The sequence below is a fragment of the Petromyzon marinus genome, chromosome 58 (genome assembly GCF_048934315.1).
Source record: "Petromyzon marinus isolate PM22_M1 ecotype Great Lakes invasive population chromosome 58, UKy_Petmar_22M1.pri1.0, whole genome shotgun sequence".
Taxonomy (NCBI): Eukaryota; Metazoa; Chordata; class Hyperoartia; order Petromyzontiformes; family Petromyzontidae; genus Petromyzon; species Petromyzon marinus.
The window spans coordinates 1,332,708-1,351,029 of record NC_133724.1 but is presented as its reverse complement, the minus strand read 5'-3'; the positions used below and the strand labels follow the sequence as shown (position 1 = coordinate 1,351,029).

The following is an 18,322-nucleotide window of genomic DNA, read 5'->3' as shown; positions in this document are numbered from 1 at the left end:
GGTACAGATATAATGGGAGGCTGATCGATGCCCGGGTGCTGTCAAGGGATGGCTCTCTATTGCTCAACCACGTTATGTATGCCGATGATTTGGTAATAGCTGCTCATTCAGAGGAGGATTTGGAGACGCTGCTGCTGGGACTGGAGCGTGCCACTAAGAGATGGGGCCTTACCATCAGCCCCACCAAAACTAAGCACCTGCCTGGGTATTTTGTACCATCAGACACTCCATCCCCACAACTCCCAATTGGTGATGGGGCAGTTGTGGAGAGAGTGGAGAGTTTCCCATACCTGGGCAGTGTGCTTATGACCGACTCCAGTTTAACAGCAGAGGTCTCACTCCGAATCAGTCGAGTGGCAATATCTTTTCATCGGTTGCGTAACGCTGCGTGGAAGCTACCTGATCTGTCGCTCCGCACTAAGCTTCAGGTCTTCTCGGCCACGGTCATTCCCTCCCTTCTCTACGCTTGCGAAACGTGGACCCCCCTAATGGAACATCTTTGCCGGTTAGAAACATTTAGGCTAGCCTGCCTACGATCCATCCTGGGTTCAACCAGACTGGATTGTGTGAGGACCTCACAAATTCTTGAAAGATCTGGACAAGGTCCCATCGGTGAGCTCCTCCGGCGGGCAAGGCTGCGATGGCTGGGTCATGTAGCCCGCATGCCCAGCCACCGCATGCCGAAACAGCTTTTGTTCAGCCGGATCGAGGGGGCTAAACAGGCGCGGCACGGGCTAGAGAAGAGTTGGAGTGATGTGGTACAGGAGGACGTGGAGCTGAGTGGACTTGCCGATGACTGGTACCAGCGGTGTCAAGATCGGCCTCTGTGGAGGAGGCTCGTGAAGGACGCTACTGGGCAGTTGGAGGCAGTCGCCCTCCAACAACAACGGAGGGCGCAGGAGCGACGCTCACAACAACGAGCGGAGCGCCGGGTGGCTAAAGCACAGCAGGTTGGCACAGTAGGGGGCACAGGTGGTGCATCAGCCAGTCATCTCAGTCAGTCGACCCTTGGCACCTGGGTCTGCCCCGTGACCTCCTGCCAGCGGGCGTTCGACACTTCACGTGGCCTCAAGGTGCACATGGCCTGGCACAAGCGTCGTGGTGACGTCACCGCCACTTAGTGGCGAACGGCGGTTGTTGTGGTGTGTGTGGTGTGGTGTGTGTGGAGTGTGTGGTGTGTGTGGTGTGTGTGGGGTTGTGGTGGTGGTGGTGTTGGTGGTGTGCGGTGTTGTGGTGGTGGTGGTGTGCGGGGTTGTGTTGGTGGTGGTGTGTGGGGTTGTGTTGGTGGTGGTGGTGTGCGGGGTTGTGTTGTTGTTGGTGGTGGTGTGCGGGGTTGTGTTGGTGGTGGTGTGCGGGGTTGTGTTGTTGGTGGTGGTGGTGTGCGGGGTTGTGCTGTTGGTGGTGGTGTGCAGGGTTGTGTTGTTGGTGGTGGTGGTGGTGGTGTGCGGGGTTATGGTGGTGGTGTGCGGGGTTGTGTTGTTGGTGGTGGTGTGCGGGGTTGTGTTGGTGGTGTTTGGGGTTGTGTTGTCGGGATGCCGTGGGGGTTGCGCTGCTGAAACGCAGCGGGTTTGGCAACAGAAGGGGGCCTCAGGTGATGGTGGTGGTGGTGATGGTGGTGATGGTGGTGATGGTGGTGGTGATGGTGGTGATGGTGGCGGTGGTAATGGTGGTGGTGGTGATGGTGGTGGTGGTGATGGTGGTAATGGTGGTGGTGGCGGTGGTGATGGTGGTGGTGGTGATGGTGGTGATGGTGGCGGTGGTGATGGTGGTGGTGATGGTGGTGATGGTGGTGATGGTGGCGGTGGTGATGGTGGTGATGGTGGCGGTGGTAATGGTGGTGGTGGTGATGGTGGTGGTGGTGATGGTGGTAATGGTGGTGGTGGCGGTGGTGATGGTGATGGTGGTGATGGTGGTGATGGTGGCGGTGGTGATGGTGGTGGTGATGGTGGTGATGGTGGCGGTGGTGATGGTGGTGGTGATGGTGGTGATGGTGGCGGTGGTGATGGTGGTGGATCTGTGTCTCTGCCGGCCATCTCGCTCGGGCCACCCGCGGCATCCGCTGGGTCCGTCCCGTGACCTCCTCTTCCTGCCGGCAGCGAGCCTCCCGACACTTCACGTGGCAGCCTCGAAGTGCACCTAGCCTGGCACGGGCGCCGTGGTGACGTCGCCGCCCGCCACTTGCCGTACGTCGGTAAGGTGTGTACGCGAGCGTGGTGTATGCGTGGTGTCTATGGTGAACGTGTGGTGACTCCAACCACTGCTGTATTCTCTCCAAGATCATCTCCACTCACTCTGACCTCTCCCCCCCCCCCCACATCCTCCAGGTCACCTCGTCGCTCCGCGGTCCCTCCTCTTCACTCCTCGCGGTCGCCATGGACGACCCCCCCAGTTCCTCCCCTCCGGAGGCTCCCCCCGCGCCAGGGGTGTCGGCCGTGGCGCTGTGGACGTGCGTGGCCGTCGCGTCTCCCGTCCTGCTCACGCTCCTCTACCGCCTCTACCGCCTCTACCGCAGCCGCTGGCCCCCGCGGGGACACGCGGGCCTCCACGCGGCACCGCGGCGGCGGCGGCAACAGCCGAGGTGGGCACGGCCCACCCGGTACTCCCCCCTCGTCTCCCGCTCGCCCTCCCTCGCTCACCAAACTCACCGTCACGTCTCCCGCTCGCTCACCAAACTCACCGTCACGTCTCCCGCTTGCTCACCAAACTCACCGTCACGTCTCCCGCTCGCCCTGCCTCGCTCACCAAACTCACCGTCTCGTCTCCCGCTCGCCCTCCCCTGCTCACCAAACTCACCGTCTCGTCTCCCGCTCGCCCTCCCTCGCTCACCAAACTCACCGTCACGTCTCCCGCTCTCCCTCCCTCGCTCACCAAACTCACCGTCACGTCTCCCGCTCGCCCTCCCTCGCTCACCAAACTCACCGTCACGTCTCCCGCTTGCTCACCAAACTCACCGTCACGTCTCCCGCTCGCCCTCCCCTGCTCACCAAACTCACCGTCACGTCTCCCGCTCGCCCTCCCCTCGCTCACCAAACTCACCGTCTCCGCCACGGCAGGTGGAGGCGACGGCCGCCATCGCCGCCGGCGGTGGGAGGCAAGGAGAAGGATGAGGGGGAGAAGCCGGCGACGACGGAGGAGGAGGCGTGGGAAGAGGAGGAGGAGGACGAGGACTGTCGGCACTCGTGGGACGAGGTGGAGCTGTTTGGCCGCCCGGCCTTCTGCTGCGTGTGCACGCAGTCCGCCCTGCTGCACGTCTCCTGCTGCCACACCTGTGGACTCTGTGCCCACGGACCCTGCGTGGCCACGGCCGAGGCCACCCTGCGCTGCAAGGCGAGGTGAGGAGGTGGGCGAGGAGGTGGGCGAGGAGGTGGGTGAGGAGGTGGGTGAGGAGGTGGGTGAGAAGGTGGGTGAGGAGGTGGGTGAGGTGGGTGAAGATGTGGGTGAGGAGGTGGGTGAGGAGGTGGGTGAGTCGGTGGGTGAGGAGGTGGGCGAGGAGGTGGGCGAGGAGGTGGGTGAGGAGGTGGGTGAGTAGGTGGGTGAGTCGGTGGGCGAGGAGGTGGGCGAGGAGGTGGGCGAGGAGGTGGGTGAGGAGGTGGGTGAGGAGGTGGGTGAGGAGGTGAGTGAGTCGGTGGGTGACGAGGTGGGTGACGAGGTGGGTGACGAGGTGGGTGACGAGGTGGGTGACGAGGTGGGTGAGGAGGTGGGCGAGGAGGTGGGTGAGGAGGTGGGTGAGGATGTGGGCGAGGAGGTGGGCGAGGAGGTGGGCGAGGAGGTGGGCGAGGAGGTGGGTGAGGTGGTGGGTGAGGAGGTGGGTGAGGAGGTGGGTGAGGAGGTGAGTGAGTCGGTGGGTGAGGAGGTGGGTGAGGAGGTGGGTGACGAGGTAGGTGACGAGGTGGTTGAGGAGGTGGGCGAGGAGGTGGGTGAGGAGGTGGGTGAGGATCTGGGTGAGGAGGTGGGTGAGGAGGTGGGTGAGGAGGTGGGTGAGGAGGTGAGTGAGGAGGTGGGTGACGAGGTGGGTGACGAGGTGGTTGAGGAGGTGGGCGAGGAGGTGGGTGAGGAGGTGAGTGAGGAGGTGGGTGAGGATCTGGGTGAGGAGGTGGGTGAGGAGGTGGGTGAGGAGGTGGGTGAGGAGGTGAGTGAGGAGGTGGGTGAGGATCTGGGTGAGGATCTGGGTGAGGAGGTGGGTGAGGAGGTGGGTGATGTGGATGAGGAGGTGGGTGAGGAGGTGGGTGAGTCGGTGGGTGAGGAGGTGGGTGAGGAGGTTGGTGAGGAGGAGCTTGCTAGTCGCGCCTCCGTGCGTACGCGACGAGATGACGGAGGATGATGGGGTGGAGGAGGTGGAGCGGAAAGTGCTGAGGTGAAAGCTGTGAGGAGGTTGAGTGAGAGGTGATGAGGTGAATGGAGGAGTGAGGTGGTAGAGGTGGTGGTGTAGTGTACTCTGCAGGGTGGTCCACACAAACCTGTCAACCCCTTACCAGAGCCCTACCTCATTACAGACCAACTCAGACCTTATTGGTCACCCCGTGCCCCTTGTAAATCTCAACGTTCATCCTACAAAGTCCCATCGCAAGGGAGGAAGGGGCCGTCCATAAATGACGTCACGCGATTTTGGACGGTTTTTGGACCCCCCCCCTCATCACACGGCGTCACAAAAAGTCAGACCCCCCTCCTCAAATATGACGTCACAAAGCTCTGCCCCCCCCCCCCCCAAATAAATAAATAAAACATGCTTCAAATCGCTGCACTCTGATGTTGTAGGAGAAAACATTTATTACAAAGTATATTTAATTAAGTAGAACGCGTTGTCTATATTTATTTAAAGTTGCGCATTTTGATGTGACGTCACATTCTCAACCCCCCCCCCTCGTCAAACATCGTCACAAATGTCTGACCCCCCCTAGGTGCGTGACGTCATTTATGGACGGCTGTAACGCCGTATGGACCTGAAAACTCGATTTCCCTGTACAGGAATACGGGCTAGACCGTGTGTGTTCACACGGTGTGTGTGTGTTCACACGGTGTGTGTTGACACGGTGTGTGTGTGTGTTCACAAGGTGTGTGTGTGTGTTCACACGGTGTGTGTTCACACTGTGTGAACACACACCGTGTGAACTCACACCGTGTGAACACACACAGTGTGTTCACACGGTGTGAGTTCACACGGTGTGTGTTGTTGACACGGTGTGTGTTCACACCGTGTCAACAACACACAGTGTCCCTGACCATGCCTCTCTGGCCGTGTCTCTGACCTCTCTCTTGCCGTGTCTCTGTGACCTCTCTCACTGTGACCTCTCTCGCCGTGTCTCTGTGACCTCTCTCACTGTGACCTCTCTCGCCGTGTCTCTGTGACCTCTCTCACTGTGACCTCTCTCGCCGTGTCTCTGTGACCTCTCTCACTGTGACCTCTGTCGCCGTGTCTCTGTGACCTCTCTCACTGTGACCTCTCTCCCGCCGTGTCTCTGTGACCTCTCTCACTGTGACCTCTCTCCCGCCGTGTCTCTGTGACCTCTCTCACTGTGACCTCTCTCCCGCCGTGTCTCTGTGACCTCTCTCACTGTGACCTCTGTCGCCGTGTCTCTGTGACCTCTCTCACTGTGACCTCTCTCCCGCCGTGTCTCTGTGACCTCTCTCACTGTGACCTCTCTCTGACCGCGCCCGTGCCCAGGTGCTCCCCGGCTCCCGGTGGCCGCATGCACCACCTGTGGGTGTGTGGCTCGGTGCCGCTGTGCTCCGCGTGCTCCGTGTGCGGCGCGCCGTGCGGCGCCGAGCCGCGGCTGTGCGACGCTCGCTGTGCCTGGTGCCAGCGCTGCGTGCACGACGCTTGCCGGCCACGCGGCGAGGGCGACGAGGAGGGCGACGAGGAGGGCGACGAGGAGGGCGACGAGGAGGATGACGATGTGTGCGACCTGGGTCCGCTACGCGGAGTCATCATCCCGCCACCGACCCTACACGCGGCGCTACGGCAGGTGGGGGCGCCTGTCAAGGACGCACCGCTCACTCACTCACTCACTGTCGCTCTACCACTCGCTCGCTCGCTCACTCACTCACTCACTGTCGCTCTACCACTCGCTCACTCGCTCACTCACTCACTCGCTGTCGCTCTACCACTCGCTCGCTCACTCGCTCACTCACTCTCTCACTCTCTCTCTCACTCTCTCTCTCACTCACTCACTCTCTCACTCTCTCTCTCACTCTCTCTCTCACTCACTTACTCTCTCGCTCACTCTCTCACTCGCTCACTCTCTCACTCGCTCTCTCTCTCACGCTCTCTCTCTCACTCTCTCACTCACTCACTCACTCTCTCACTCTCTCTCTCACTCACTTACTCTCTCGCACTCACTTACTCTCTCGCTCACTCTCTCACTCTCTCTCTCACTCACTTACTCTCTCGCACTCACTTACTCTCTCGCTCACTCTCTCACTCTCTCTCTCACTCACTTACTCTCTCGCTCACTCTCTCACTCTCTCACTCTCTCTCTCACTCACTTACTCTCTCGCTCACTCGCTCACTCGAACGCTCGCTCACTCTCTCGCTCACTCTCTCACTCACTCTCTCACTCGAACCCTCGCCCACTCTCTCACTCACTCTCGCTCTACCGCTCGCTCACTCACTCGCTCACTCGCTCACTCTCGCTATTGCTCTCTCTCTCACGCTCTCTCCCACTCGCTCTCTCACGCTCTGTCTCACTCGCTCTCTCGCTCGCTCACGCTTTTAGAGTATTTGGCTGCTGCTATAAATGTCCACGTGGTGACGACGATGAGCCACTTCATTGGGTTATCATTTTGTGGCCAGGTCTCTTCTGAAGAAGAGGCTAATCACTTCGTGGGCTTCACCTGCTACGATAATATTTGTGTCTCTTTTTAAAGTGATATGTTAACGTTTCCTATAAACTAAACAATGTTTATTGCGAGTCAAAAATAGTTTTACGAAGAACTATTTTTAATTTACCAGGTAAGGCCCACTGAGGTGTATAGAAGCGACCTGGCCACAAATGATAACTCAATGAAGTGGCTCATCGTCGTCACCACGTGGACATTCATAGCAGCAGCCAAATACTCCAAATGTGGAGGAAAACACCGCAGGTGACCCAGAGAAAAATCCACGCGGCCACGAGGAGAGAGACACGCAGACTCCAAATATACAGCAGCAGCAGCAGGCATCGTCAGGGTCGGGATCAAACCCACGACCTCCTGTGTACCAGGCGAGGTAGTTAACATCTCACCACAGAGAGAGAGACACGCAAACTCTAAATATTATACAGCAGGTATCGTCAGGATCGGGATCGAACCCACGACCTCCTGTGTACCAGGTGAGGTTGTTAACATCTCACCACGAGGAGAGAGACACACAGACTCTACATATACAGCAGCAGGCGTCAGGGTCGGGATCGAACCCACGACCTCCTGTGTACCAGGCGAGGTAGTTAACATCTGCTCGCCACCGTGGCGCCCACTGTTTTGCGTATTGCCTTGTTGTTATTGTTGTTGTTGCAACGTTCTAAACCCCCGCGGCCACCTTTACCCAACGTCCGTGAACAAGAGCTTCGTGGCTCGTCGGATTACCTCCCGCGGCCTAAATAAACATTCCCGTAAAAGTTAGCGGCCCCGCCGGGGAGCAAGCGCCATCCTCGGCGTCGCCCGCGACGCGTTTGTCCGACGCTCGCCCGGCAGCGCCAGCGCTTGACCCCCCCCCGCCGCCGCCGTAGGCCGCCGCCCTGCCGTGCGTGGACGCCACCTGGACCCCGCTGCTGGTGCTCGTCAACCGGCGCAGCGGTGACGGCGCCGCTCAGCTCCTCCTGCGCCAGCTGCGTGGCCTCCTCAACCCCGTGCAGGTGGGGGCCGCCCGCTGTTCGCTGCCTGGGCTCTTGTCACGCTCACTGGCGACTCACTCACTAGCTCACTTTACTCACACACCCACTCACTCAAGCAACCCACTCACTCACTCACCAGCTCACTTTACTCACTCACTCACACACCCACCCACTCACTCACTAACTCACTAGCTCACTTTACTCACTCACTCACTCACTAGCTCACTTTACTCACTCACTCACCCACCCACTCACTCACTCACTAACTCACTAGCTCACTAACCCACTAGCTCACTTTACTCACTCACTCACCCACCTACCCACTCACTAACTCACTAGCTCACTTTACTCACTCACTAGCTCACTAACCCACTAGCTCACTTTACTCACTCACTCACCCACTCACTCACTCACACACCCACCCACCCACTCACCCACCCACTCACTCACTAACTCACTAGCTCACTTTACTCACTCACACACCCACTCACTCACTCACCCACCCACTCACTCACTAACTCACTAGCTCACTTTACTCACTCACTCACTAACTCACTAGCCCACTTTACTCACCCACCCACTCACCCACCCGCTCACTCACTCACTGACTAACTCACTAGCTCACTTTACTCACTCACTCACTAACCCACCCACCCACTCACTCACTGACTAACTCACTAGCTCACTTTACTCACTCACTAACCCACCCACTCACTCACTGACTAACTCACTAGCTCACTTTACTCACTCACTCACTAACCCACCCACCCACTCACTCACTGACTAACTCACTAGCTCACTTTACTCACTCACTAACCCACCCACCCACTCACTCACTGACTAACTCACTAGCTCACTTTACTCACCCACTCACTCACCCACCCACTCACTGACTAACTCACTAGCCCACTTTACTCACTCACTCACTAACCCACCCACCCACTCACTCACTGACTAACTCACTAGCTCACTTTACTCACCCACTCACTCACCCACCCACTCACTCACTGACTAACTCACTAGCCCACTTTACTCACTCACTCACTCACTAACCCACCCACCCACCTACTCACCCACCCACCCACTAACCCACCTACCCACTCACTCACTCACCCACCCACCCACCCAGGTGGTGGACATGAGCGAGGAGTCACCGGAGGAGGCGCTGGCGCTGTGTGCGCTCTTCCCCAAGCACTCCCCGCGTGTGCTCGTGTGCGGTGGGGACGGCACCGTCGGCTGGGCGCTCGACGCCATCGACCGCCTCCTGGAGCAGGTGGGGGCGGGGGGAGGGTGGGGGCGGGGGGAGGGTGGGGGCGGGGGGAGGAGGCTCGTGATGGGCCACTTTGTCCACGTGATGGGCCACTTTGTCCACGTGATGGGCCACTTTGTCCGCGTGATGGGCCACTTTGTCCACGTGATGGGCCACTTTGTCCACGTGATGGGCCACTTTGTCCACGTGATGGGCCACTTTGTCCACGTGATGGGCCACTTTGTCCACGTGATGGGCCACTTTGTCCGCGTGATGGGCCACTTTGTCCACGTGATGGGCCACTTTGTCCGCGTGATGGGCCACTTTGTCCACGTGATGGGCCACTTTGTCCACGTGATGGGCCACTTTGTCCACGTGATGGGCCACTTTGTTCACGTGATGGGCCACTTTGTCCGCGTGATGGGCCACTTTGTCCACGTGATGGGCCACTTTGTCCACGTGATGGGCCACTTTGTTCACGTGATGGGCCACTTTGTCCGCGTGATGGGCCACTTTGTCCACGTGATGGGCCACTTTGTCCACGTGATGGGCCACTTTGTCCACGTGATGGGCCACTTTGTCCGCGTGATGGGCCACTTTCTCCGCGTGATGGGCCACTTTGTCCACGTGATGGGCCACTTTGTCCACGTGATGGGCCACTTTGTCCACGTGATGGGCCACTTTGTTCACGTGATGGGCCACTTTGTCCACGTGATGGGCCACTTTGTCCACGTGATGGGCCACTTTGTCCACGTGATGGGCCACTTTGTCTGCGTGATGGGCCACTTTGTCCACGTGATGGGCCACTTTGTCCACGTGATGGGCCACTTTGTCCACGTGATGTGCCACTTTGTCCACGTGATGGGCCACTTTGTCCACGTGATGGGCCACTTTGTCCACGTGATTGGCCACTTTGTCCACGTGATGGGCCACTTTGTCCACGTGATGTGCCACTTTGTCCACGTGATGGGCCACTTTGTCCACGTGATGTGCCACTTTGTCCACGTGATGGGCCACTTTGTCCACGTGATGTGCCACTTTGTCCACGTGATGTGCCACTTTGTCCACGTGATGGGCCACTTTGTCCACGTGATGGGCCACTTTGTCCACGTGATGGGCCACTTTGTCCACGTGATGTGCCACTTTGTCCACGTGATGGGCCACTTTGTCCACGTGATGTGCCACTTTGTCCGCGTGATGGGCCACTTTGTCCACGTGATGTGCCACTTTGTCCACGTGATGGGCCACTTTGTCCACGTGATGTGCCACTTTGTCCACGTGATGGGCCACTTTGTCCACGTGATGGGCCACTTTGTCCACGTGATGTGCCACTTTGTCCACGTGATGCGCCACTTTGGTCGCGCTATCGTCCGCGGTGGCCACGGGTCGCCTTGGAAAGAAAATTTCCAGGAGCTCAGTTGGGGCCTTGCCTGCTTAAAATGAGCAAACAATGTGTTTAAGTCGTTTGTCAGTCCACTGCTGGTGTTCACACACCACACCGGGTTACTCGTTTGAGGCCGAGTCGACCTAAGTGAGGCCCAGGAGCCGTTCGGTGGCCCTGACCGAGCAGCGAGGTTCGTGGCGCAGCGTGGCGCTAACCGCTGGACGAACGCTCGCCACGCCACGCATGTGGTGGCAGTGGCACCTGCTGGGTCTGCCCCGTGACCTCCTGCCAGCGGGCGTTCGACACTTGACGTGGCCTCAAGGTGCACATGGCCTGGCACGAGCGTCGTGGTGACGTCACCGCCACTTAGTGGCGAATGGCGATCGTTGTTGTTGTTGGTGGTGGTGATGGTGGTGGTGATGGTGGTGGTGATTATAGTGGTGATAACGGCTACGGTAGAAGCAGTAGTAGTGGCGGTGACAGTGGTTACCGTGGGTCACGGTGAATGTGGTGAGAGTGGTTAGGGTAGTGGCAGTGATATTGGACATAGTGGATGGTGGTGGATGTGGTGATGGTGGCTATGGTGGTGATGGTTGTGGCGATGTTGGTGATTGTGGATGAGTGTGCCAGTGTTGAACTTCTTTCGCACCGTATGTAGCCAAACACGCTAATCGGAGATGCGGGGGGAAGGACAACAACACTAAACACAACAACAACAACAACAACACCACCAAACACAACAACAACACTAAACACAACAACAACACTTAACACAACAACAACAACAACACCAAACACAACAACAACACTTAACACAACAACAACACTAAACACAACAACAACACTAAACACAACAACAACAACAACACTAAACACAACAACAACACTAAACACAACAACAACACTAAACACAACAACAACAACACTAAACACAACAACACTAAACACAACAACACTAAACACAACAACAACAACAACACTAAACACAACAACAACACTAAACACAACAACACTAAACACAACAACAACAACACTAAACACAACAACAACAACACTAAACACAACAACAACACTAAACACAACAACAACACTAAACACAACAACACTAAACACAACAACACTAAACACAACAACACTAAACACAACAACACTAAACACAACAACAACACTAAACACAACAACAACACTAAACACAACAACACTAAACACAACAACAACACTAAACACAACAACACTAAACACAACAACAACACAACAACAACACCAAACACAACAACACTAAACACAACAACATGAAACACAACAACACTAGACACAACAACACTAAACACAACAACAATACTAAACACAACAACACTAAACACACTAAACACAACAACAACAACAACACTAAACACAACACTAAACACAACAACACACAACATTAAACACAACAACACCAGACACAACAACACTAAACACAACAACAACACTAAACACAACAACAACACTAAACACAACAACACTAAACACAACAACAACACTAAACACAACAACACTAAACACAACAACAACACTAAACACAACAACACTAAACACAACAACACTAAACACAACAACACTAAACACAACAACACTAGACACAACAACAACACCAAACACAACAACAACACTAAACACAACAACACTAAACACAACAACACTAAACACAACAACACTAAACACAACAACAACACTAAACACAACAACACTAAACACAACAACAACACTAAACACAACAACACTAAACACAACAACAACACTAAACAAACCAGTTCGTCACTTCAGACGATGATTTACAAGGTGCACAGCTCCAGCGGCTGCCTATAACATGGGAAGGGAAGAAGAACGTTCCAGACGGCCGCGGCGGGCGCCGCGTGTAACGAGCGGTGCCGCCGCAGGACGAGCGGGTGGCGCGCCCCCCCGTGGCGGTGCTGCCGCTGGGCACCGGCAACGACCTGGCACGCTCGCTGGGCTGGCGCGAGGGATTCCCGGGGGACGGCGCCCTGGAGGAGCGGCTCGGAGACGTGCGGAGAGCTGAGACGCGCACGCTGGACAGGTGCGACACGACCTGGACACGACCTGGACGAGACTTGGACAGGACCTGGACACGACTTGGACACGACCTGGACAGGACTCGGACACGTCCTGGACACGACTTGGACAGGACCTGGACAGGACTCGGACACGTCCTGGACACGACTTGGACACGACTTGGACAGGACCTGGACAGGACTCGGACACGTCCTGGACACGACTTGGACACGACTTGGACACGACCTGGACACGGCCTGGACACGACCTGCTACGCCGCGTGGTTGAGCATCTGTGTTCAGCCGCTGTCCCGTGCTCACCCCGTGTCCTCCGTACTCACCCCGTACTCACTCCACGCTCACCGCGTACTCACCCCGTGCTCACCCCGTACTCACCCTGTGCTCACCCCGTGTCCTCCGTGCTCACCCCGTGCTCACCCCGTGCTCACTCCGTGTCCCCCATGTTCAGGTGGAGGGTCCAGGTCACGAATCGTGGCTACAAGGTGTTCCGCAAGCTCACCAAGGTGACCTCGCCATGCACGCTCACCACCACGCTGAGCCACTCACCACGCTGAACCACTCACCACGCTGAGCCACTCACCACTCTGAACCACTCACCACCACGCTGAACCACTCACCACGCTGAGCCACTCACCACGCTGAACCACTCACCACGCTGAACCACTCACCACGCTGAACCACTCACCATGCTGAGCCACTCACCACTCTGAACCACTCACCACTCTGAACCACTCACCACGCTGAACCACTCACCACTCTGAACCACTCACCACTCTGAACCACTCACCACTCTGAACCACTCACCACGCTGAACCACTCACCACGCTGAGCCACTCACCACTCTGAACCACTCACCATTCTGAACCACTCACCACGCTGAACCACTCACCACGCTGAACCACTCACCACGCTGAACCACTCACCACTCTGAACCACTCACCTACACGTTGTGCTGATGCTTCAGCGCTGCGCTACGTGACTGGACACCTGGGTTCGATTCCCGCTCACGGCCAACATCAGGCGTCAATATTCGAACCGGTCTTAGACCAACCCTGGTGTAGGACGTGTTAAACATCAGATGAGTGCTTGGTGCAGGACGTGTTAAACATCACATGAGTGCCTGGTGCTGCCGTGTTAAACATCACATGAGTGCCTGGTACAGGACGTGTTAAACATCAGATGAGTACCTGGTGTAGGACGTGTTAAACATCAGATGAGTGAATGGTACAGGACGTGTTAAACATCAGATGAGTACCTGGTGCAGGACGTGTTAAACATCAGATGAGTGACTGGTACAGGACGTGTTAAACATCAGATGAGTACCTGGTGTAGGACGTGTTAAACATCAGATGAGTGACTGGTACAGGACGTGTTAAACATCAGATGAGTACCTGGTGCAGGACGTGTTAAACATCAGATGAGTGACTGGTGCAGGACGTGTTATTCATCAGATGAGTACCTGGTGCAGGACGTGTTAAACATCAGATGAGTGACTGGTGCAGGTCGTGTTAAACATCAGATGAGTACCTGGTACAGGACGTGTTAAACATCAGATGAGTGACTGGTGCAGGACGTGTTATTCATCAGATGAGTGACTGGTGCAGGACGTGTTAAACATCAGATGAGTACCTGGTGCAGGACGTGTTAAACATCAGATGAGTGACTGGTGCAGGACGTGTTAAACATCACATGAGTGCCTGGTACAGGACGTGTTAAACATCAGAAGAGTGACTGGTGCAGGTCGTGTTAAACATCAGATGAGTGACTATGGCAGGACGTGTTAAACATCAGATGAGTGACTGGTGCAGGACGTGTTAAACATCAGATGAGTGACTGGTGCAGGACGTGTTAAACATCAGATGAGTGACTGGTACAGGACGTGTTAAACATCAGATGAGTACCTGGTGCAGGACGTGTTAAACATCAGATGAGTGACTGGTACAGGACGTGTTAAACATCAGATGAGTACCTGGTGCAGGACGTGTTAAACATCAGATGAGTGACTGGTGCAGGACGTGTTATTCATCAGATGAGTACCTGGTGCAGGACGTGTTAAACATCAGATGAGTGACTGGTGCAGGTCGTGTTAAACATCAGATGAGTGACTATGGCAGGACGTGTTAAACATCAGATGAGTACCTGGTACAGGACGTGTTAAACATCAGATGAGTGACTGGTGCAGGACGTGTTATTCATCAGATGAGTGACTGGTGCAGGACGTGTTAAACATCAGATGAGTACCTGGTGCAGGACGTGTTAAACATCAGATGAGTGACTGGTGCAGGACGTGTTAAACATCACATGAGTGCCTGGTACAGGACGTGTTAAACATCAGAAGAGTGACTGGTGCAGGTCGTGTTAAACATCAGATGAGTGACTATGGCAGGACGTGTTAAACATCAGATGAGTGACTGGTGCAGGACGTGTTAAACATCAGATGAGTGACTGGTGCAGGACGTGTTAAACATCAGATGAGTGCTTGGTGTAGGACGTGTTAAACATCAGATGAGTGCCTGGTGCTGGACGTGTTATTCATCAGATGAGTGACTGGTGCAGGACGTGTTAAACATCAGATGAGTGCCTGGTGTAGGACGTGTTAAACATGAGATGAGTACCTGGTGCAGGGCCCAGCCTCCCCATGGGTCTGTGGGGAGGCTACACGGGGGACCTTTGCCTTTGTGTGTTCGGCGACGGTGCACAGAGCCTGTCCATGAACAACTACTTCTCGGTGGGACCAGATGCTCTCATGGCGCTGAATTTCCACCGGCACCGTGAGAGCAAGCCGGCTCTCTTCACCAGTCGCCACGTCAACAAGGTGGGGACAGACACACAGAGACAGACACACAGAGACAGACACACAGAGACAGACACACAGAGACACACAGAGACACACAGAGACAGACACACAGAGACAGACACACAGAGACACTCACACAGAGACACTCACACAGAGACAGACACACAGAGACACACACACAGAGGCAGACACACACAGACACACAGAGACAGACACACAGAGACAGACACACAGAGACAGACACACAGAGACACTCACACAGAGACACACAGAGACACTCACACAGAGACACACAGAGACACACAGAGACAGACACACAGAGACAGACATAGAGACAGACACACAGAGACACTCACACAGAGACAGACACACAGAGACACACAGAGACAGACACACAGAGACAGACACACAGAGACAGACACACAGAGACAGACAGAGACACACAGAGACAGACACACAGAGACAGACACACAGAGACACTCACACAGAGACACTCACACAGAGACAGACACACAGAGACACACACACAGAGGCAGACACACACAGACACACAGAGACAGACACACAGAGACAGACACACAGAGACACTCACACAGAGACACACAGAGACACTCACACAGAGACACACAGAGACACACAGAGACAGACACACAGAGACAGACATAGAGACAGACACACAGAGACACTCACACAGAGACAGACACACAGAGACACACAGAGACAGACACACAGAGACAGACACACAGAGACACACACACAGAGACAGACACACAGAGACACACAGAGACAGACACACAGAGACAGACACACAGAGACACTCACACAGAGACAGACAGAGACACACAGAGACAGACACACAGAGACAGACATAGAGACAGACACACAGAGACACTCACACAGAGACAGACACACAGAGACACACAGAGACAGACACACAGAGACAGACACACAGAGACAGACACACAGAGACAGACAGAGACACACAGAGACAGACACACAGAGACAGACATAGAGACAGACACACAGAGACACTCACACAGAGACAGACACACAGAGACACACAGAGACACACAGAGACAGACACACAGAGACAGACACACAGAGACAGACACACAGAGACACACAGAGACACACAGAGACACACACAGAGACAGTCACACAGAGACAGACACACAGAGACAGACACACAGAGACAGACACACGGAAACACGTGGACACAGTCACACGGAGACGCACAGGGACATGCCGTGACACACAGTCACACACAGTCACACACAGTCACACACCGTGACACACAGTGACACACAGTGACACGCCGTCACACACAGTCACACACAGTCATACACAGTCACACACAGTCACACACCATGACACACAGTGACACAGTCACACACAGTCACACGCCGTCACACACAGTCACACGCCGTGACACGCCGTCACACACAGTGACACACAGTCACACACAGTCACACACAGTGACACACAGTGACACACAGTCACACGCCGTCACACACAGTGACACGCCGTCACACACAGTAACACACAGTGACACACAGTCACACAGTCACACGCCGTCACACACAGTGACACACAGTCACACGCCATGACACACAGTGACACAGTCACACGCCGTCACACACAGTGACACACAGTCACACACAGTCACACGCCGTCACACACAGTGACACACAGTCACACACAGTCACACACAGTCACACGCCGTGACACACAGTCACACGCCGTGACACACCGTGTCACACAGTCACACGCCGTGACATGCCGTGACACAAAGCCACACGAAAAAAAGACAAAGATCCCTGTACAGCCTTCACAGACTGTAGGGGCAAGTGCTGTTAGCGAGCAGCACCTACAAAGACAAAGATCCCCCGTGTAGCCTGTAACAGACTGTTGGGGCAAGTGCAAAGACTCACAAAGACTCAGACTCACAAAGACTCACAAAGACTCACAAAGACATAGACTCACAAAGACTCAGACTCACAAAGACTCACAAAGACTCAGACTCACATAGACACAGACTCACAAAGACTCAGACTCACAAAGACACACAAAGACTCAGACACAAAGACTCAGACTCACAAAGCCACAGACTCACAAAGACTCACAAAGACTCCCAAAGACTCAGACTCACAAAGACTCAGACTCACAAAGACAGACTCACAAAGACTCACAAAGACTCACAAAGACTCAGACTCACAAAGACACACAAAGACTCAGACTCACAAAGACTCACAAAGACTCACAAAGACACACACAGACTCACACAGACTCACACAGACTTACAAAGACTCACAAACTCTCACAAAGACACAGACTCACAAAGACTCACACAGACTCAGACAGACTCACAAAGACTCACAAAGACAGACTCACAAAGACTCAGACTCACAAAGACTCAGACTCACAAAGACTCACAAAGACTAACAAAGACTCACAAAGACTCACAAAGACTCACAAAGTCTCACAAAGACACACAAAGACACACAAAGCCTCACAAAGACTCACAAAGACTCACAAAGACACACAAAGACACACAAAGACTCACAAAGTCTCACAAAGACTCACAAAGTCTCACAAAGACTCACAAAGACTCACAAAGACACACAACGACTCAGAAAGACTCACAAAGACTCACAAAGACACACAAAGACTCACAAAGACTCACAAAGTCTCACAAAGACTCACAAAGACTCACAAAGACTCACACAGACTCACAAAGACTCACAACGACTCACAAAGACTCAGACTCCCAAAGACTCAGACTCACAAAGACAGACTCACAAAGACTCACAAAGACTCAAAAAGACTCACAAAGACTCACAAAGACTCAGACTCGCAAAGACTCAGACTCACAAAGACAGACTCACAAAGACTCACAAAGACACACAAAGACTCACAAAGACTCACAAAGACACACAAAGACTCACAAAGACACACAAAGACACACAAAGACTCACAAAGACACACAAAGACTCATAAAGACTCACAAAGACA

General features: G+C 54.8%; 1 protein-coding gene across 1 annotated transcript in view; it reads left to right on the top strand.

Moving 5' to 3' along the window:
* The window catches only part of DGKE (diacylglycerol kinase epsilon), a 31,202-nt gene that overhangs the window by 3,227 nt on the left and 9,653 nt on the right, over positions 1 to 18,322 (top strand). The window contains exons 3-11 of the mRNA XM_032976211.2: positions 2,097 to 2,196; positions 2,325 to 2,578; positions 3,054 to 3,332; positions 5,663 to 5,963; positions 7,704 to 7,829; positions 8,938 to 9,081; positions 12,361 to 12,518; positions 12,962 to 13,016; positions 15,215 to 15,328. Coding sequence (XP_032832102.1) covers positions 2,373 to 2,578; positions 3,054 to 3,332; positions 5,663 to 5,963; positions 7,704 to 7,829; positions 8,938 to 9,081; positions 12,361 to 12,518; positions 12,962 to 13,016; positions 15,215 to 15,328 — 1,383 coding nt within the window. The 5' untranslated portion in view covers positions 2,097 to 2,196; positions 2,325 to 2,372. The remainder of the gene's footprint in view (positions 1 to 2,096; positions 2,197 to 2,324; positions 2,579 to 3,053; positions 3,333 to 5,662; positions 5,964 to 7,703; positions 7,830 to 8,937; positions 9,082 to 12,360; positions 12,519 to 12,961; positions 13,017 to 15,214; positions 15,329 to 18,322) is intronic.